The sequence below is a fragment of the Trachinotus anak genome, unplaced genomic scaffold, assembly GCF_046630095.1.
Source record: "Trachinotus anak isolate AG129_WGS33_773 ecotype Australia unplaced genomic scaffold, CSIRO_AGI_Tana_v1 ptg000008l, whole genome shotgun sequence".
NCBI lineage: Eukaryota > Metazoa > Chordata > Actinopteri > Carangiformes > Carangidae > Trachinotus > Trachinotus anak.
Window position 1 is genome coordinate 20,682,232 of NW_027273859.1, and position 22,430 is coordinate 20,704,661.

The window sequence follows — 22,430 nt, forward strand, 5'->3', positions numbered from 1 at the left end:
TGACCTTTTTCACAGCAGAACTTTGGACTCGCCACAGCAGAAAGAGTGCACAGTAGAGCTAACAACATTAATGATGGCTCTGATACATTGACCTAGGAAGCCCTGCCAGTGGTATACTGGTGTATAGTCATTTTTATTTTTGAATTTTTAACAGGAATACGACCAGACTTGCAGTTTGATTCTTGCTCACTGAGAGACTGATGCAAATACCTCCCATTATCCAATGACGTTGTAATAAATAAATTACATATGTACCTGCACATGAAGATCTAAATGTCAAACCTAAATGCCAAATAGAATCACATTCAGTCACACCTATAGGCGAAAACAAATGTTCATGGTATCTTAAATATTAGGAGGTACAAAAATGTCTTTGGGGAAATATCAGAAATGCTCTTCGACTCAGCTGCCACCTCAGCAATGTCAGTGTATGTGTTTGATTGACAGCAGCTGGCAGACGGCCACAGTGTTGGTGCAACACAGGTTGGAAATGAGAGACAAAGTAAACAAACTTGCACTTGAGTCTATATGCCACGGGCAGACAATGTGTTGTTAGTGGATCAATGAGTAAGGACCACACCAGCATCTAAGCAGACTTAACATCAGACATCAGCACGTACATGCTGTTAAATGTGCTCCTGCAAAGCAGCTAATTAGCGACCTAACCTGCAAACTGACATTAGCAGCCCACTGATCCTCACTGAAATTTTGTTTGGTGGCTCGTTCAACAAGCTAAAGTGCAGGACATGATGTGTGTTCATGTTTGTAAATAATAATTCCAGTTGACCAGTTATTCACAGAAATAAAAAATAAAAAATATTTAAATGGCCTAAGAACTCAACATGTATTTCTTATAAATTTAATTATTTTAGTGTGTTAAATTTGTTGTTTTTGTATGGTTAAAACAACTACAAAAAACTGCAAATTAAGATGCAATTACAGCTGGAATAATTAGTCGATTAATCAATTAGTCAATAGTCAGAACTATTCATCTATTTTGATAATTGAATAATCATTAGTCATTTTTCAAGCAAAAATGCCCAAAGATTTGCTGTTTTCAGCCTCTGAAGCATTAAGATCATTGTATAAATATCACACTAAACTGAATATCTTCAGGTTCTGGACTGTTGTCAGGCAAAACAAGACATCTGAAGTCATCACCTCGGACTCAGAGAAACTAGGATGCATATTTGTCTCTATTTTTCAATTATTATAAAGAATCTAGAAAATCTTTGCCAGATCCCTTGATAATGAAAATAATTGTTGGTTGCAGCCCTAATTGCAATGCATTACCCTAAATCAGAATAATTACAGAGTAAAAATGCAATGTAATGTCACCGTTGCTTTGTACAGTGACACCACATTCATTGTGCTGTCCTCCACACAGTACACTACTCCTCGATTAATGGCAGCAGTCCAAAGGTAATAACATAAATAACTCAAAGGAACAAAACCCCTTGCACAGCACTCTAGCAAATGAAATTCAGGTTACTCAAGTACTGAAAAGAGTAAAACAACTTTAGTAAAAGGAGAAAACTTTAGAAAGAAAAAAGAAAATTGCAATAATCTATTGAAGATATCAAAGAATGGCCACAAAGTGCTGAAGCAGAACTGATTATCTACAGCCAGACACCATCCTGCTAATGTAAGAGCAAATGTTCAGTTCAAATCTAACAAAAGACAGCTAGTCAGGTACCCAAACACAGTCTGTAGGCTTTGAATACTCGATCTGCCGCCACACAAAAGAGACACAAAATAATAAACTTCGTATAAAATCAGAGCACAATGATACGAATAATCAGGATGGAAGGTAAAGAAAGAGAAACAAGAAATCTGTGATAAGTGGTGGAGACAGAACTGCAGACGTAGGCTGGTAAAAGACAATGGAAAAATGAACACAATGAGGAGCAGAGACAAAACAGAAAAATGCAACTACAAATCTTTGACAAATAATATCTGAAGAGAGGGACAAAGCCTCAAGAACAGGCAGAGAGATTAAGACCGATGAATAGAGACGTGAATGAGAAAATGAATGAAAGAATAGAGATGAGCAGGAAAAGAGAAACCCTTAGATGGAAAAGTGAGAGAAAAGGCCGACAGAAATAGGGAACAAGAGAGACAAACAGGCACTTACTGAGGCGCTACTCTCCTCCAGTATCTGTCAATACCATTTTTGAAGTACAGCACAGCCAGCCACCTGACGTTCACATCCAGCATGTGGTTATTGAAGATATTCTGTGAAAAAATATATAAATATACACTTAGCTCACATTGTTTTATCACCTCAAATACCAGGCAATGTAAGGATTGACTCACTTTAATGATGAGCGACAGCTCAGACTACAGAGGGAAAGAATAACAACTCTATCCAAGCTAAAGAATAATAACACAGACGTGATGAAATGATGCCACACTTTAAGAGGCTGCTCCATTACAATATGGGACACGCTGACATTGAATTTGTAGACGCTAATATAGTTTAATTTCCTATAAGTGTTAAAACATCTGATCTGCAAAATGTTGCCATAACCTGAGAAAATCTGGCTGATTACTGTCAGTGTTCTCAAAGTGCTTCTCCTATTCGCTGCAGAGGCAGGAGCGCCACAGGGAACAGCACAGATTGGGATCTTGGCTCTCAGGTTTAGGAGGTGTGGGAACAAACGTGAGTTACATGAAAAAGAGCTTCAATTTTTATTTTTGCATTATTACAGACATAAGTTATCCCTTTAGTTGTATCAAGGGAATAAAAGCCCATTAGCAGAGATGAAGAGTGTAACTATTCACTTGATTATGCAAGTAAAAAAAATCTCCACTAAACATTTATTAGCTGTATCAGTATAACTAGAATTTAGCTGGCCTGGCTAAAAATTGATTTACTGATGCTGTCTCTCCTGCACCATCCTCTGCAGTAATGTACAAAGACATAATTCGCCTAAACTAAATGAGAGAGGGCACATAGCACACCCTATTTTAATGGCTTTGGACCACAGCATCACCGGCAGCTACACAAAATTGGACATAAACCCAATTTTGTCAAGAACATTTTCTGAGACATCAAAGCATCTGTGATTCCAGAGACAAAACTCAGCCAAAAAAACAAACACCTCCTGTGCAATGAATTAGTTATTATTTTTAAATCTTTATATTATTTCTTGTCTTACTTCTATTAACTTACTTCTATCTCACCATGGCTCTCTGTTTCCATGGAGTTACCATCAGTTCCTGTTTGCAATTTACCTACTAATATACAGACTACTAAACTATCACTGGATTATTTTATACAATGAAGAAAACTTAACAATATGATTCTGACAGAAGTTAACTCTGGCAGACACCTGTCCCTTTCACCTCATGCAATATATTAACCTGAAGTTATATTCAACTGTTCTGTTTCTCTACATTAAGAGATCCAATGGAATCTCTTTCAGTGACGCATAAGGCTACAGTTAATTTTTTTAAAGATACGATTGCCTTACACTATGTATTTAAAATTGCTAATAAAATTACACAATTAGCCAGATTTCAGACAAATGGAATGCTACACAAGCTACGATTAGTTTAATTCAATTTCATATCATTGGCTTGAGTACATGAAAATGTGTCCAAGATCTCTTTTGACTTTCTTTTCCACAATGTATTCTTGCCAATAATATAGAAAATAATACATTTTTCTGTGAATAGAAGAGGTCTTTGTGCTTAGCTGGGCAGAACACATCCTGAGCCAATTTCGCTACTGAATGCACAGAGATGATACTGAGATCCTTTCACTCAATCTTATCACTTAAGCCTGAGTGAGAACAAACATATTTCCTGAAATGTTACGTGAAAGTATTCATTTGTGGTTCAACATCGGCTTTGTGCCTATGTACATACGCCAAAGGTCATGTGCTAATCAGGGCAGAGAAGATGACCGTACACTAAGCTCTGTTGTTCCTCTGACTTTTCAACCACACTTGGTCTTACACATTGAACAAGAACAAAGTGTACTGCAATCCCCAGCTGGCTGCCCTACACTGCCCTCTTTCTCCCTCTTTCCCTGCCTCTCATAATCTTGTGATTTGTTGCTGTGATTGTAATTATTGTAATTATTACTTGAAAACTCAAGTGAAATAAAATTGAACACAGACCAAACAACAACCCTGCTTTCTGCAAATTGCACTAAGTTAATTAGCATCTCTATTTATTAGAGGTTTAATAGTTTTCACTGCAGCAGACTTATTCCAATAATTTGACATCATCCCTCACCAGAAGGACCGAGTAGAAGCCTGGCTGGGTCTCCCACTGTCGGAGCTGCTCCTCCGCAGGCTTCAGAACAGCTGTGTCCTGACTGGTAGCTTGGGTTAAGGCCTGCAGCACCACTGAACTGGCACTGTCCATATCCATAGCTGGATATATCTGCAGGTGAATATGAGAGAGGAACAGGTAGGGGAAGAAGCAGACAAAATTAGTATTTCATTGCTCTCAAGTTCTGACTGGGTGAAACTTTTAAAATACTTTCACTTTGTTTTTCGTAGGGAAAAACAGCATAACAAAACATCAACTGAAAGCTGAGGGAGTCAAATTACATCAACAAGAAAATGTCAGAACAAGGAATCTTCTTTTTTGTTTTGGCTGGCTTTATCCCTTTCGCCCCCATTTTATTATAGATCAAGCAGCACTGAAATCACTGTCATCCATCTTGGCAAAGGAACAAATCCTTCCGAATAAGGAAAAGCACACCTGATAGAAACACTGCAAGTCATCTGTAGCACACAAATAGCTGCTCTATATCCCAGATAGTATTTAGGCATCCCAGCTTCACAGGTCCAAAGGTGTTTTTCAGATTCAAAGGCAGTACCTGAGTCAGTAACTGAGTCGCCTCTGTGCCAAAAACAAAAACCTTGGATAGAATAATAAAAAAACACTGCTTTACCAGACCTACTTTGGGATCACAAATCCTTTGTTATGAAGTCTTATCTCAACATTTCCAGAGGTTTATGCCAATAATAGAATCAAAGATGAGAAAAAAAGTGTTTCTTTACCCCCACTACAAAACATATTTAGCTACTAATCTTAAGCTCTGAGCACATTCCCCATAGTTTCACAGAATGAGATGAAAAACTTGTAACTACAAAAGGAAAAAAAAAAAACGTTACATTTGTGTTTGTCAACTGATCATGTCAAGCAACTGCTGTCAGGAACTTTTAGAAGCAGTTCACTGCAGATACAAAAACACACTTCTTCACAATCCGGCCAGACAATCTTGAGAAACAATTTATTCTCCCAAGAGACCAACTGACTGGACAAACTGTCAGCTTTGAGACCAGCGTGGACAGTGTTGTGGAAGTGTGCCATCACTAGCACATTTCAATAAAAATGGGGGAGAAATATTGAGCAACACTGCCATCTACAGCCCAGAAACAAATATTCAGCACCATAATCCATTGTGTTCTTCTATAATTGCATGTGCGTTACAACCATATCCACACATGAACACAGCAGCAGTGCTTTGGACACACCTGTTGTCACAGAACAGAGACAGATTCTTTTAATAAGCAATCCATGAATTATTAATTCAGTGATAAATCTGTTAGAAGGTCTCTGAAGGGTTTTTTCTGTACTCTTAATGAGATCAATGAATGTAATTTATGTCTCTGGTGGCTGTCACACCAATCTTGGAAGCCTCCACAGAGCTCAGTCTCCAGAGGTACAAATCTACCTGCAAACTGTTATATGTATGTAAACATCACATTCTTGTTTCAGACACATGGATCAGCACTTATCCCAGTGTTGAGAAACCCAAATATGTTTGCTCGAGTACTTGGACAAAAGCCGAGATACTGAGGCATGTAAAAACCATTATTCAAGGTTCCTGAACTATCTCTGCCATGTGTGCAGATGGCGTGTGTTGAGGGTGGCAGCTCCGTCGTCCGGTATTGTGACCCAACATCGTGGACGCAGTTTCAGCCTCAGTTTTTCGGAAGCGTTACAACCCTGGCAAAATACTGAGTTACTTCAGTTGGTACAGAAATGACCAAGAGATGATGGTAGCGGTGGAGTCATAGACATGACTGTAATGACACATCTGATCAGAAACCTGGATAATGTTAGAATTGTGTGCACTAACCAGGTATCTTAATGTTCCATGTACATGTCATATACCTCAAATACTGTCAGAAGCAGGATAGGACTAATACAGACACTAATGTGCATGTTAAAATACTCAGTGATTACAACTTTCAAATATGCCTTGGGCTGAGCAGTGTTAACATTTTTCGCATTGTGAGTCTGGCATCATTATCACCAAATAAGTTAGTGTCTGTGATATTATTGTCCTTATAAATTATTTAATTGAAAAGAGAAGCAAAATCTACCCTGAAGCTAAGTAAAAGCAATGGCTACCTTTGACTCATGCAAATTCACCTATTTGGCTTTGTTCCAGAAAAAAAGAATTCACCAGTAGATATACTGTTTTGTTTCTTTCTATTCCTGTTTGGTTCTTTGATTTTTGTTATCATATTGATAAGTATTACAGAGTTTCTACCTTGTATTAGGAACTCTAATAGCAATGTAATAGAAGCAGTTGCCATTAATTTGGTAAAAAAAAAAAAAAAAAAAAACACTCATAGATTTAGGGGACAAAGCTTTGGGTGAAATTTAGACAGGCTTTCTCTTCTTCTCCTGCATGTGCTAAACATGAAAGAGATGGGGTACACATGCAAAATGCCACAAAATAAACTAAAATAGATTGTGGGGTTTTTTTACCCAACTCTGCTAACACTGACTCTGCAGATTGGCTTGGGATACCCAAGTTTTCATCTGAGTGTTTTCATGCACACATGCTTCCCGGCATATGCAGTGAATTTGGCCAGAAACGCAGGGTTCTGGGGATGCTGTAATGTGTGCAACAGTCTGCCCAGAGTTCCCATATGATGGTACTGTCAGTTTTAAAATGGAGTCTATCTAACCATCTTTAATTGATGAAAGAGGATACTTATACAACACCCATATACAGTAGTAATACGGTCAGTTATTGTTGGTGCTGCTTCTCTAGCTGCCCACTAGAACTGTAACATCTGTAAGATCTGGCCTCTTTCACCACAGACATTTTGACTTGTCATGGTAGAAGAAGCACATTTGTGTCTACTAACATTCACAATGGTTGCTCTCTATTGGTGTCCCAGTAAGCCCTGACATTGTGAGAGTAAGCCAGCATGCCTGATACCAGGACCCTGAAAACAGTGGAGCTAGAAGGAATTCATCCATCTTTCATTTCATTATTTACACATATGCTTTTCCTATCATGACATATAAAAAATGTCCCGTGGAAAAAAGGCCTATCGCCTGTTTTCATATAGACTTAAGCGAGGTAGCCTACTTAATGCGCAACATGCCGCATCTGTGCACCTGTCATTCACCTTTCACACTGTATTTTTTTTTTTTTTTTTTTTTTTTTTACCAGGGGAGAACTGAACACTATCTCACCACATTGTTGACGGTCTGCTATGACGGTCTGCAGAGCAAACAGGCTAAACGTGTAACAGGTAGCTTGCTAACGGGGTAACACTGACAATTCGGTATTGTTGTTGTATCTTAGCCGCACCTGTGTGAACGAACCTGTCGAGTCAAGGCGGCGTGCTGGGGGTCTTACCCGACGTTAGCCAGCTCACGTCTTGTTTGCTTCTTATGCCACGGCCTCTGTCGCTAACACTAGCTAGTCGTCAAACGCTGAGTGAACAAGTAAGCTAGCGGCAGCATAACTTTATGGGCTAATGGACGCGAAACGTTGATAGCGTTAGCCGTGGCAAATAAAACGTCAACACTCATGTGGCTACGTCAGAATGGACTAAAGCTAAGTTATCCTTTCCCTATAACGACATACAACTGAGTACATAGCACAGAAATACAATCACATCCGCCAGGTTACGTGTCTGTGAAGTGGGTTTGTTTCTGAGGCGCGCAGAACCAAAACAAACTTAGTGGTAAAGGGTCAGAGTGAGGCAGCAACACCACCGTTACACTTAAACCATTTTGAATCACAGTTGAGTTTCATTAGCTCTGAAATATTCGCAGTGTGATCCAGCTCGTTTTAGTGCCCCTCACTGCATGTCATTTATCATTAAAATACAACAACCGCCCATTCGCTAATGGGAACGAGCCACACTGAGTTCCCAAATCGTACATACCCAAAACACCAAAGCTAACTTTGTACTAGCTAGCAAGCTAAACTTGTTCAACGCGAAACCAAGGGTCGACAACCTCCGTGATGTCGAATAACACCGTTCGTCTGGTGATCGAGCAACAGATAAATATAAAACTGGACTCACCTAAAAGAATGACGGCAGAAAAGCAGAATCTATGCTTGTAACAGTGGCTACTAAAGCTCTGCCAGTGTTAATGTAATGAGAGATGGAAACACACGCTTGTAGGAATGGCGCGAGCAACACGGCCGGCGCATGTTGATGACGTGTGCGGTGCATAATACATCCATGAGGCAGCTGCAGGTTAACAGGAGCAGATCATCATCAGTCGGTATTAATCCGTTTAACACAAACAGATTAACACCAAACATAAAAGTATGATTGGCTTTTTTAATTAATCCTCCCTCAGGCTTATTCTCTTGTTAACCAAATCTTATTTTCATAAATCTAATTTAATGTGTTTGTGACTGTAATGCCATAATCCTCAACAATTTTTATTACTCAAGACTTATTTTTTCTATTCAGAAATGATATGCTTCCTATGCATGAAGAAACTCAATTTCTTAGAGCTACATTGGAGACATGGATACATTTTGAGGTGAAAAAATGGCTGAAACTCACAATTATTAATAATTATCGATTAAACTGCCAGGTGCTTTCTTGATTGAACTGATTAATTATTTGGTCTTTAAGATGAAAATAAAATAGGGAACGTTACCTGTCACAATTTTCTTAATCCCCAGACAGACCTCAAGGACAGGCAGGTGAAAGGGAGGAGATCAGATGAGAAAATATGACAAATTATAGTCATCAAGCTCTTTCAAGTCTTTCAATCAAGAAAATTACAGTTAAAAAAACTATTCTTTTTTGGATCCACTTTCATTTTGCCATAGTGGAACCAACACCAATACAAAGATGGATCAGTTTGTACTAAGTATTCAGTCAGATACTGCAGTGCTGAAGATGATGGGAAAATCTTTGTGTGCCTCTATGAAAATAGTCAAATGGTCCAAGATTTGCCTCAGAAGGCTTTAAAAAAAAAGTTTTATTGGCTCATTGCAGCTCTATTTGTTATTTTGTGTTTGAGTATGAGTAACCCTATTCTCAAAATACTTAACTTAAATTGCTTGTTGGGTTTCATTGTGGGCTCCAGTTTCTGAGATTTTTAGCAATGATCTATTGGCTGCTCCAGCTCACAACTAAAAGTGAGTACTTTGTACTTATGTACCACTGTTTTGAAAAGTACTATCTAGTATGTATACTTACCATTATACTTAGCAAAGCAAAAGATTATGCTATTTAGGTTCTGAAACTACCCCTGGATTCCTAATGGGTTTCTAAGAAATCTTTCTTGATATGCTTCACATGGAAACTCAGGAGCTAAATAGCATTGTGGTTTGATACAGCATCTACAGTTTGTATGTGTGTGTGTTTGGAGTCAGTTTGTGCATGCAAGTCAGAGGTAGAGTGAAAGCCTGTTGTTCTTGAAATGGGAGTGTCCTCCAGCAGGCAATTCCCCCTTTCTGTCTTTCTTTACTTTTAGTGAAGCATTGAACTAAAAACTCTCTTTCAGAGCAGACACAAACACAGAGAGGTTTAAAACAGGAATTTATAGCACCAGACAAGCATGGATTTAATGGAACTCTTTTTCATTTCGCTTGGTGCTGCAGTTGTTGTCTACTATGGAGTAAAACTGCTGCTTTTCAGTAGGATGCTTTTTCCAAACCTTTTTTTCCCATTGTCAAAGACATTCTTCACTTCTATGGGAGAATGGGCAGGTGAGCTGTGTGTGTATGCATATGTGTGTTTTTGTTTGTGTGTGGGTGTGTGTGTGCTGTATCAGACCTACAGTAGATCATGCTCTGACTAATAAATGGTAGGAATTTGATAGATGGGATATGTAGCATCAGGACAATTTAGATGTTAGTCTAAGTCATAACTACATTTTTAATACTTAACGTAATAAAACACTACTTTTGTGTATTTATATGTGACTATTATAGTCATATGAGTTCACTAATCTATGACAGTAACATATGTCAGAATGTGCCTGTGCATGCTATGGCAGCAAAAAAGGAAAGGATGAAGAAGCCTTTCCAGTTCTAGACTTGTTCAGACTTTTCACTGTTACACAAGATCACAATCATGTGCTAAGTGCCCTTCTTTCCTTGAACATTTTACAGTGCAGTGTCTTCAGTCTAAGTTAACAGAGGGGATTAAGGATGACAAGCTGGTGCAGGAAATCTGATTTTTAACCTTCCTATAAACTTGAGAAAAGCCCCACCTAACTACATCTGAGGGCTCATGGTCAGCCTTGGCTCGCCCCACTGACTCTCTCCCTGTAATTACTCCTCAAATTACAAAATATTCTTTAGCATGTTCTTTGGCATCTTCTTAAGAGGCTATTCAGTCTCCTAAAAGACTGAGTGCTAAAAGAAGCCTAATGAAAATAGAAAAAAAAAAAAAAAACACACACAATACTCGCCTGATCTTTTCTTTTTCCCAAAAGCCCACTTCATTCCTTTCCAGCACAGGAAAAACAGCCAGAACAGTATGTTCTAGCCTGCATAAACCCCATCCCTGTGCATTCGTTTCTGTCCTGACAATTTCAAACCACATTTGCATGAGTCTGTGTCTCCTTTGAGTAGTCTTTTCAATGTCAAGTGGTCTGGGATGTATGGTGCATGGGTCAACCAAAGACAGCATATACAGTAGCAGTCAAAAGTTTGACTGGAACATTTACAGTTTTTATGCTTACATGTGTCAGTCTTGTCAGTACTGAGGACTGCTGTCGGGAATATTAATTTAGACACTGGTATTCAAATAAATTAGCTCCAACCATTTCCTTGTGCAGTGAGGTAACAACTACTGAACGAGCTTGGCACTAGCAACTATGATTGTCTGCTTTTTATGATGGCCTTAGTCAACTAACACATTTATGTTGACTACCAAATATACAAAAACCAACAGGATTTCACTACAGGGAAGGACTGTAAATCTTACACAGATCTTTTACTTGTGATAATAATTAAACTGGTCTTGAATGTTTCATTTGAATGGTTATTTTCAGCAGTGACGTTATTTGTAAGGTTTCGTCTCACAGCACACAGTAACCGTAAGAACAAGAACAATATTGTTTCACAAAGTGGACCCAATGCATTCTGGACAGATGTCATTGAGTCTTGGCTCAACATGGCCAGAAACACTTTCTGATCCCCTTGCAACCCTCATGACCCTAATACCTTACTCATTATTTCATACTGACACAAAATGGACAGAAACTGTGTTAAACATTGTCTTGAATTGGCACCAAATAGAACCAAATAAAATACCATTAAAATAAAATGAAACCTGTAGTATATCTATTTTATATTGGAAAAGATAATGAGGTCTTTAAAGACTTTTTGGTTCTTTTATGTAACATTGATGGATGAACAGGAGTCTGGACCATTGTATCTGTATCTCTTTCACTTTGAAGAAATGCCTCAACATTCCTTTTCAGTTCACAGAACTCATTTGCATAAAGGAAAACTGCTGATTCATGTTTGAGACAAAAGTGGTCTGAAAGATTTTTATTGCCTACTCATTCATTTAGCTCACCCAGTTGACTCTGAATCATCACAATTATATAATATAACCCAATGTTATATAACTATTTGAGAATGTATTTCCTGTAATGTAGTACTTCTGCCATACTATGTCAACAGGGGCATCTGGGTCTAATAATATCCAATTTTCTCCCATTATTGTTAAACATGACACAATGTTAGTTACAAATGACGACCAGCACACATCTTTCAACCACTGCTTGGACTGATGACTAATTTAAAAAAAAGATGAAGTGTTTGGTTGTTGAGCAGCTCCAATAATCTGAATAAACCAGTAACATTAACAATGGAAGTCACTTATTGGCAAATAGGTGGCACATGGGTAAAGTTATACAGTAGCAGTCTTACCTACTAAATCTGTGCTCAGCTAACAAGATGTCAGAAAGATTTCCCAGCTGTCTTATATTGTATTCCATCCATCCCATTTTTTAAAAACTTCAATTTGGGTTGATGGCAGCAGGACCAGCAAAGTGGTCCAAATGTTTCTCTCCTCAGCTGCATCTCCCAGCTTTTCTTGAGGGACACTGCTGAGTGAGATGGAATTTGTAATACGCGGGGGATAATCCCTCCATTGTGTTGTGGTTGTACCAGGAAATCTTCCAGCTGGAAGTACCTTCTCAGGGAGGAATCAAGATTAGATGCCCAAGGAGAATCAATGTGATTGAGGTGCAGTGCTACATTGAGTTCTTTCCAAATATCTGACCCTAAAAGTGAGCCCAGGCACCTGGAGAGAGAAGCATGTGGTTCATTATTTTGGTCACTAGCCAAAGCTCTTGATTGTAGGTGAGTGTTGGAATATGGATGAACTGGTATAAGGTCCATGCATTCAGAATGACTTCCCTCCACAGCAGTCCAATAAACTCACACAGCACTGCAGATGATGTGCAGACATCAACCTCAATCTTTATCTTATACCCTTGTTTATGAGCATGACCCAGAGTTACTTGAGCTTCTTCACATTAACAGTATTAGGAGCAAGTTGGTACTGATGATCATTGCAACTGCTCTGCACTTGGCTGCTAACTGCCCCAGTTCTTACAGCAAAACTACATCATCAGAATGATGCAAATATGCAATGCTGAGGTCATCAGACTGGACCTTTAGTGGATGACTGTATTACTGATGGGTTTTTTTTTTTACTTTTATTTTTTGGGCATTGTAAATCTTTATATATTGACACTACAGAAATGACAGGAAATGAGAGGCAACAAAGTCCCCAGCTCATGGTCAGCAACTCAAATAAAAAGTTAATATCCGTGTTGTTACAATCAGGCAACACTTAGGAGTCTAGAAATATAAGAATAGAGTATCTATCTTGTTGTAACAGAGGGGAAAGCAATTTCAATACTGTGCTGATGGCAGAGAAAGCTGTCAGAAAGATTTCTCACCAATTATTTCCAGTTCTCCACCTACAGCTTCTTGGCAACCAACTTGTCAATTATGTTTGGAACAAAGAGTAACCAGATAATGTAGTTATGAAGGAATGTTGGATCAACATCAAATTTCTTCAATAGTTTCACAATTGTTGGTCACAGTACAGGAAGGGAGGACCCAAACACAGACACAAAGGCAAGCAGATTCAGTGAAGATACTTTAATGACGACGAGAACAAAGCTTACAGGCAGATGAGTAAATAATCAGTCAGGTGAGCAAGCAGGCAGGGATGCGGGCCTCACAATGCCCCAAGAGCCCATAATCAGGACCATAACTTGTGTAATTACAAGGCTAAATATAAGTGTGAGCAGGTGTATGAATGGGTGGTGCAGTCAGGTAAGTGAGGACAGGGATGACAGTCTTAAGACAGCTGGTGAGTAGCAATGGGACGGCAGGTCTGAGGAGAACATGGGTGCCTGGGAACAACGAGCTGTGGCTGGAGTCGGGGCAGAGGAGCAGATGATGTCAAAGAGAGGCAAAATAGGCGTCATTTGTTTGTCTGAGGGACCAGGCACAGGGATATCAAGAGACACTCAAATCGCACACAAACATATTTTCTAGGTGTTGTAACAGAAGGGGGCGGGACTGAGCAAAAGGTGAACTCAGTTTTGTGATCATTTTAGAGTTGTTGATTCTTGCAACACTTGTTGCTGCCAAAGTGAGAAGAGGGCAGTACGTCAGAGCTAACTGCCTTCCAGAGAACATCCCTGCTGGTTTGTTCCTGTGAATTCAGAGCAAAGCAAGAAATCAATTCTCAACATGTGAGAACTTTATAGAGCTCGTAGCTTAGAGTTTTGTCACCTCAAGCCCTTTGTATTTTCTCATGTTTATTATCTCATCCAAAGACCTCTTGGCTTTACTTAATCTTAAATTTCCACTCTGGGCCCAGTTAAATATGGATGCCTATCACTCCATGTCTGAAAATAGTGAAAGGGCCTGTGATCTTTGTAATCAGGGTTGGGAGGAGATGGGAGAGTAGTGAGCACTCAGAAACAAGCAGTTCCTGTTTGTTCTCCACAAATTCTTTATCAGAAGTGGGGAACACGCTGTATTAGTACAGCCTGTTCGAACGGGATGTGTTGGGTATAGTGTAAACAAATTAAAAAACACAATCCTCTTCCTCTGTCTGACAGCAAAGGAAGAGAGATTAGGTTGTGCAGCTCTGATTCACAGTGCCCCCGGTGTTTAGAGTGGAAACTACAGGAAAATATGACAGCTGATGGAATTCATTGATAAATCTAATCCCCTGCATCCCCGTTTCAGTGGTGACTGGTGCTTCAGAAGGCATAGGAAGAGAATATGCATTTGCGGTAAGTGATTGCTTAAATACAGAAGCACTGCTTGTGCGTACAGGACACCACAATAAATGCATTTTCAAAGATAAAACACCTGCTACACATTACGATGTTTCAAATGTAAATGAGTCATAAATGCTTTGTAATTAAAGTTAAAATATTTTCCCCCTTAGTTGCACATGTGATAATTTTTGTGTTTGGCAACTTGCACATCATTATTTAATTAGTGTCTGTTACTGCACTATTGCTTCCCTTAGCTGGCTGAGCAAGGAATGAATGTGATTATCATGAGTAGAACCAAAGTAACATTGGACCAGGTAGCCAAGGAAATAGGTAAGAACTTGCTTTCCATATTTACCTTGTATCTCCTGTAAAAAAAAAAAAAATTGATTAGATCTACATATGTGATGTGTCATCTGTAACAGTGCATAATGTGCAGTATGCAGCTGACCTCACATTTTCATTCCTCATAGTTGAAAAAACAGGACAGAGGGTGAAAGTGATAGTGACAGACTTCACACAGGAACATATCTTCAGTGAAATTGAGGATCAGCTTAAGGACCTCAACATCGGGGTTTTAGGTTGGCCTTTTTTTAATTCTTCCATGTAATCTTCAAAATATTATGCTCCTACAAACAACAAATACAAGAAAAAAACAGCTATCATTTAAGATAGTAATCTGCTAATTCCTCTCCCCCATGAAATTGGATCTTCTGTTTTCTTTACCGCAGTCAATAATGTAGGCATGCTGCCCAGCTTCATCCCCTGCAAATTCCTTAATTCTGCAGAGCTGAATCAGGTCAGTGATGCCCCAGCAGATATAAGTTTTCATGTCAACAACAAAAAGTCATGTTTACATTCAGTGTTACTCAACAAAATGCATTGTGCGTATCCTTTTTGCTCTATCAGGTGTGTTGAATGTATTTTCCTCCTCTTAAAACATTTGGAAATGTGATTTTTATGTTTTCAAATCCAGCATTGCTTACATCCGTGACTATGATGAGGATGAACTGTTCACTTGCTGTCTTTTTCCCTGTCTTTGCCAGCACATTGCTGCATATCTTGGCATATTTCTGCCCCTCGTATCATATGGAGTAATGTGAAACCACTGGCAGGGAGATGTAGCACATCCCCCACATGCATGTGCACATGCACTTTCTTCGTTTCCTTACCTGTATCCACTCCTTAGCATTTTCTGTTACTTGATTATCAATAAAGATATCCCCATGTTTATTTGTGATTTCAGACAATTACGAAGGTGATAAACTGCAATGTGAAAACTATGGCCAAGGTAAGAGTATGTCTTTACTTTTTTCAAACAAATATTCTTAGTCACAGGTGTGTGAGATATAAAAATACTTGACTGGGAACAAAACAAAGAATCTTGCACACTGTCTTTCACTTACGCACTTGATAAACAACCTGTTGGTCGTGATGACCAATGACAAAATTACAGCAACAACAAAAATGTTGCTAAATAGCTGGGGGGTGGGAGGGGGTGGGGGGGGTGGGGGTTGGGGGGGGGGGGGTGGAGGAGATGAAGAAAGAGCAGAACTGCCCCACACCCAGACCTATTGGTCATGATGACTAATGACAAAATTACAGAAAACTAGGAACACTCAAAAAATTGATTTTTTTCAGAGTTTTCATTGGATGGGCAGATGATTCCTCTGGGTGGGCAAGCCTTATCTCTGGGTGGGCAGCCCACCTGTAGACACGCCCCTGTTCTGAACATATTTTCTCTTTCCCCAGATGTGCAAAATAATCCTTCCAGGCATGGAGAACAGGTTTCCTTCATGTTTTCTTCATTAGATGTAATAAGTAATACAATGAAAACATAATATGTTGATTAACATCGAGTTTTTGGACACAAATGTAAGACCACAATTGTTTTTCACTTCTGCCTCTGCAGGGGAAAAGGGGTGATTGTAAATATTTCATCTGGAGTAGCCTGTATTCCATTCCCCATGTACACCCTGTATACTGCATCTAAGGTAAGTGCGCCAGTACACCTCTAGTCCTCCTACATCATGTTGTATCATGCTCACGCTCTAATTCATGTTTCTGTAGGTGTTTGTGGAAAGATTTTCTCTAGGTCTACAAGCTGAATACAAAGATAAAGGGATTATTATACAGGTACTTTGATTCTTATTAAGACTCCACTTCAAGGTCTTTAAATTTAAAAGAAGAGGGAATAAGTTGTTTTTTACTTTCAAGTGATTTTTTTTTTCTTCAAATGGTGAAAATCTTGTGACCACTTTCTCTCTATTCTTCTTGTTTTCTCAGGCAGTGGCTCCATTTGGCGTCTCCACTCGGATGGCATCTTACCAACAAACCAACTTAGTGACTCTGTCACCAGAAGACTTTGTAAAAAGCTCCCTGCAGTACCTCAGAGCTGGAGACAAAACACACGGCAGTATCTATCACATTGTCCTGGTAAGACTTACAAACGTCTGGTAATGTCAAATAATGGCAAGTAACATGGTATGTGATTAATTTGTCTTTGTGATTATGTGTGTGTGTGTGTGTGTGTGTGTGTGTGTGTGTATGGGCATACAGGGCTGGTTACTGCAGGTTATTCCCCCCAAAGTTCTCTATGCAGAGTCTATGCAACAAAGCCTACAAGACTATGTCAAGACCAGAGTAGCGCAGAGGCCATCCATCACTGCAGCAACTAAAAGTGTTGGAAATGGTAGAAATGAAAGAGTAATATGAAGACATTTGGGTCAAATGTCCCTCACTGGAAACAGAATAATAATCATGGAACTGGTGTTGTTTTTCTGTTTCTCATTTGAACATAGTGATGAAATACATGAAAGTATTATTGGGTACTGTTATATACAATAGTGCTTTCTGTTTGTAGCTTTTGTAACATTGTGGTTAAACCACCCTCAGGAAAGCACCTTTATGAATGATGCACGTTTCCCTCAAATTGTATTTGATCTTATTTACTTTTTGATGATCCATCTGCTCCATTTTGTTGTAAGCATTGACATTAATAGAATTTTGTGTTTGTGTAAATTTCCTTTCACGTTTCAACGTAGGAAATATGAGTTATACTGTAATTGTAGTTGCTGTTGAATTTAGGGTGAATGCTGAGTTGACTTTCTTCCTTGACGACAGATGAAATTTATGAGACATAAGTCATAACATGTCTTGACATTTCATTCAGCTACCACACCCACATCAAATTAAAAAATAATTACTTTATTTCTATAAACATCCCAGGACATACAGTTAGCACTCTGAGTACATGTTTAGACAGGCATGTCAATGCAATAAACTACTTCATATTTTCAGACTACATTAATACTAAATTAATATTAATATGGATTCTAATGTCTTTCAAAGCTGAGTTCTTGGACTCAACAAATGTAGCTCATCATTAATGCTGACAGGTTTCTGTGTGTGTGTATGATGTGTGTGTGCCCAAATCCCCATAGTCATAAATCTCTAAGAGGTATATGAGTGATAATGAGTCTGGCGCCTTATTCGCTGAACTGAAGAAAGTGTCCAGTCCTGTCAGTCTCTCCCACACACATCATGTTGTAAGTCAGACATGCACACACACACACACACACACACACACACACACACACACTCACACACACTCACTCCTACACACTCAAACACACCTGCAACTGTCATTAGCATCCTCCTCTCCCCTCTGAAACAGAGGAAACATTTGATCCCATGAGTACAGCACCAGACGACGTAGCCATGGTGTCAGTCACTGGTCTGATCTCCACAAATCCACTTGGGGGCAGAATAGAATTGATGAGCGTCAACCTGGCTGCTGAGAAATGAGAATACACTAGAGAGCAGGGTTTGATAGCCTGCTGCTTGCAGGATGATGTACAGTGTTAAAAGCACGTTCCCTCATCTGTGCTCGCACATTTGCAGAAGTAGCTGCACGCAACCATTTGAATTAGTCAGTGCTACTGAGATGTCTGACCTAAAAGAATCGCTAACAATGTGGTGACTGGGCTGTTTAGTTAGCAGTGATGAATGATCCTCCCCGTGGGAATAGGGAAAGTGGTTTGAGAAAGAGAGAGAGGAGGGAGGTCAAAGTGACCCTGAGTTTAAACAATCCATGCCTGGCCTGACTGTTTGACAGAGGCAAAGAATAAGTCTTCTTTAAATGAGAATAAAAGTATTTATTTATCTCATCTGAAGATTATTGAGAGTTAAAAAACATTTACAAAAATTAATACACCACCAAAAAAAAAAAAAAAAAAAAAAAAAAAAAAAGACAAGAAATGACAAACCAGCTGAAAAATTGCCAAAGGCCATTTAAGGAAAGGAAAAGGCAATCACTGATGCTTTTTGTATAATGGAATTCTGAACAATAATATCTAACCTTCTTTAGGCAGGGTAAATATGATATGTTTGTCTTTGTGATACTTCAAAGATACTCTGGTGTACTGGTTTTGTTTCATGTCTCTTGGTATTGATATGTGAATAGTACATTTCTGAATATATTTTTGTAAATATTTTTTAAATTGATGGATATTTACCCATGAATATGCTTTATTGTTCCCTTTAAGTTTCTTGTTTCTTTAAAGCTGGGATTGGCTCTTCATTTCCACTGAATAGTGTTTGTACATTTACAGCAACTGTATAGCTGAAACAAACAAAGGTGGTCAAAACTGTAGTACCTGATAATAAAAACATATTAATATTGCAGATTGATGTTATTATTGTTATTGTTTTGTTTTATTTTATTTATTTATCTTTTTTAATGTATTTTTTTTTATAATACCTGACATTAGCAGCAACATGGTGACAACAATAGAGCAACTAGGGAATAATTTATACCACATAACCTTTGAAGATTTTGAGACAAAATTATGTGATACTGTCTTCTTCAAAGTTGATACGCAATAAACAAACTAAGGGTCAGTTAAGTTCAGTTATACAACTGTTTTATAATATTGCTATCATCAGTAATAAATTACTATTATTTCATCTGTGAATCAGAATTAAACCTAGAGGGGCAGCCTGCAGCCAGACATCAGTGGGGTTGTGATCTGAAAAAGCAGCTTACAAAGAAACAAACTTGATGGCAAGGACACTTGTTTTATATGAAACTCTTCCCCTTAGTGTATTCTAAGGTGATCCTAAACTAAACAATTTCTTTATCACTCAAACATAATTTTTGAGCCATCACTCCCAATGTCAGCAATAATCTCTGGGGCAAAAGTGCAGCAATTTGGTGGCCATATAGATGTAATATTGTCAAGTCAAGTCCGTTTTATTGATTTTTATGAACGTGTAACAATTTTGATCTCTTTTGTTTCTGTTAATTATGGCTACAGACAAATAAATACATTTATATTATCTTAAATCACTAATTTTCCCTGAGGACTTTACAATCTGTACACCACACAACACAATTTATCCTTTGAACAATGGAGACCCTACAGAGTTTCTATGAAATAATCTATAAACAAGGTTTATGATGATATATTGAAATGTATTCATTTACTTAAAACACATAAATGGTGTCATGTTCGCTCTGTAGGTTCCCATGAGAAATACTCCTATGAGCATGGTAGCTTTCAAAATGGCCACTAGAGGGCACAAAATGTTAAGGTTTCATAGTGCCTTCTGATTACTGTAATAGGCATCTGCTGTAGGCAGAAAACACACACACACACACACACACACACAAACCTAAGTCCAAAATTCAACATTACGTCACAAGTCATCAAAATGTCTTTATTGTTAAAATGTGTAATTAAAATCTCACTGCTGGGAATTTCCAGGAGGTGAGTTTCTGTAATGTTCCTGTTGTTCTACCTACCTCAAAGCCACACTCTGTGCAGTGTGTGTGTGTGTGCCTGTGCGTGTGAGTGTCACCTGCAGCTGAAAAAGTTGTTTACCTCAAGAGCCGGGACTTTCCTCACCTCCGGTGCTCTGCAATTAAGTGGTGCAAACACATTATGATGCCTTTTAATTTACCATTTTCAAAGTCTCTTGGACATCAGATGGGGTTCTCAGAGATGATATGTCAATATTACTACTTTAATAATAGCATGCTATAGGTGGCCAAGATAGCTCTCTTCCTTTACAGACCAATCAGTGTGCAAGAGCCTCTCTTCTGAATTTGCAGAATAATGGTTTTACCATCAGTGGGATCATATTTTAGCACAAATATGAACTGAAAGTGGCTTCAACATGTCTAACGCCTCTAGCAGATGAGAGATTCATTAAGGAAGGGGTCAATGGAAAGTCACTGTTTTCATTTCAGTGTATGGCCATTTCTTATGTGGGTGGTCAGGGCAGATTGTATGTGTGTGTATGTGTGTGTCTGTGTGCAGGGGGGATAGAAAAGGAGAGAGGTGCTGCCTTTGAGGATGCTCCCTGTGTGATTCCTCTCTCCTCCCTGGACACTGCTTGCTTGTTGTTTAAGTAAACAGAAGGGTCCAGAGATGATCCAAGACAAGCACACAGCCACCGCAGCCCACCCAGGAGCCAAGGTCAGGACCGCTAACCTGCAGACACATACGCACCACTCTCACAAATAATTTTCCAGGTTGAAGTTTTAGTTTGAGACTGGAACTCCTTCAGCTTGATGCTTGAAAAAAAATCCAGTCGAACACTGTAATTGTTGAATCAAGATAGCCATTTTCCCCAACACTGGATATTGCTGAACTCCCAATAAAAATATTTGAGCGAATTATCGGAAAGATATTAAAACCCCAATAGCCAATTACACACACTATGCATTTTTGACTCCATATTTCCTTTAGTGGCTTTCTCTCTGAGCGTTTTCCATCTCCTGAATGTGCTTGTCAGTATGACACCCCTGCATAAATATTTGAGTATTTACACTAGTTGAAATATTTCTGTGACATAATTACCACCTTGCCTCTCAAACTTTGTTGCTGAGCACACGGAGATTCATTCAGGAGTTTTAGGGGTAATTATTTTTTACAGGAGTAATAATACCTACCACTTCTCTCCTATCCAGGATGGAGGTCTTTGAAACTCAAGAGGATAATTCCAAGCCTTCATCTTCTCCAAAAGAGTAGGCTGTCAGGAAGAGGCTGCACTGTCAGCAAGAGAAAGCAAACACGATGAGGGGAGAGGGACAGAGGTACAGAAGATAAAAGAGAATAGAGGGTAGGGAAGAGAAAGGGTAAAAAAAAAAAAATGGAAGCGTTTCAGAGAGAGAGATGGATTAAAAAAAGGAAAAGAAAAGGCCAGCGACTTCTCTGACGGCCCAGCGCTCACATATGGCCAAGCTTTGCTTGTATAGCCTCACTTCAAGGCGAAGGGCCCTGCAAACATAAACAGTAGAGAGGCTGCAGCTGGAGCGAGGAGGCAGCCGCTTGCTTACTGAGACTTCCCTACACTAAACAATGGATCAAGTGACGCACAGGCCTTTGGCAGTGCAACAGAGACCCAGGCCGGTCAGAAAAGCCTTTCTTCCTTACATTTATATCTCTGCTCTCTCAATATTTACCCCATGGGAAAACACACAATTTTCCATTCCTTTTGTTCTGAAAGGAGCAAAAGAGTAGACCTCCCTCCATCTCTGTCTCTCCCACCTTCAAGGCAGGACAAGGTCGGAGAGGACAAGTGTCTCTTTGTGCAAAATTTGGAAATAAGACACTGCATTTTCAACAGCTGTACATCTCTGTCTAGAATTACATCACGTACTCATTGTCGGAGCTCCATACAGGTGTTGGGAATGAACAGATTTAAGCTCAGCTTTGCACAACCTCTCCTCCAGTGCAATTCATTGATATTCACACACGCAGCCTATTTCTAGAAGCAAACAAAATGAGGATTAGCCTCTCTTACTGAGTGCGATACTGCATAAGAAACTTTATTTTTATACAACTGTGTGTGTGTGTGTGTGTGTGTGTGCATCTGTGTTATATCGCTTTTATGATGGGGCACAA

General features: G+C 39.0%; 2 protein-coding genes across 3 annotated transcripts in view; one reads left to right on the forward strand and one right to left on the reverse strand.

Annotated features, from left to right (window-relative positions):
- Positions 1-8,441, reverse strand: part of ipo11 (importin 11) — a 116,338-nt gene extending 107,897 nt beyond the window's left edge. Inside the window, exons 1-3 of one of the 2 annotated variants that reach the window (XM_071483400.1) lie at positions 8,307-8,441; positions 4,246-4,395; positions 2,135-2,235 (exon numbers count right to left, since the gene is read on the reverse strand). In XM_071483400.1, coding sequence (XP_071339501.1) covers positions 2,135-2,235; positions 4,246-4,383 — 239 coding nt within the window. In that variant the 5' untranslated portion in view covers positions 4,384-4,395; positions 8,307-8,441. Of the gene's footprint in view, positions 1-2,134; positions 2,236-4,245; positions 4,396-7,582; positions 7,603-8,306 lie in introns of those variants that run through there. The other variant, XM_071483401.1, reaches the window with a different exon arrangement.
- Positions 8,442-9,753: 1,312 nt separating this feature from the next.
- hsd17b3 (hydroxysteroid (17-beta) dehydrogenase 3) lies at positions 9,754-19,203 on the forward strand. The gene is made up of 11 exons (XM_071483404.1): positions 9,754-9,958; positions 14,486-14,532; positions 14,775-14,850; positions 14,991-15,098; positions 15,249-15,316; positions 15,764-15,808; positions 16,270-16,304; positions 16,430-16,511; positions 16,588-16,653; positions 16,804-16,953; positions 17,077-19,203. Exons 1-11 carry the CDS (start codon positions 9,808-9,810, stop codon positions 17,230-17,232), a joined length of 984 nt encoding a protein of 327 aa, XP_071339505.1. The 5' UTR covers positions 9,754-9,807; the 3' UTR covers positions 17,233-19,203.
- Positions 19,204-22,430: the final 3,227 nt, after the last annotated feature.

What these genes read in the sequence shown, in the direction of transcription:
- hsd17b3 (XM_071483404.1), top strand. Translation starts at nt 9,808, where the DNA reads ATGGATTTAATGGAACTCTTTTTCATTTCGCTTGGTGCTGCAGTTGTT. An exon ending in TTCTATGGGAGAATGGGCAG is followed by an intron (nt 9,959 to 14,485) that starts GTGAGCTGTGTG and finishes TCCCCGTTTCAG; the next exon opens with TGGTGACTGGTGCTTCAGAA. An exon ending in ATAAAGGGATTATTATACAG is followed by an intron (nt 16,654 to 16,803) that starts GTACTTTGATTC and finishes TTGTTTTCTCAG; the next exon opens with GCAGTGGCTCCATTTGGCGT.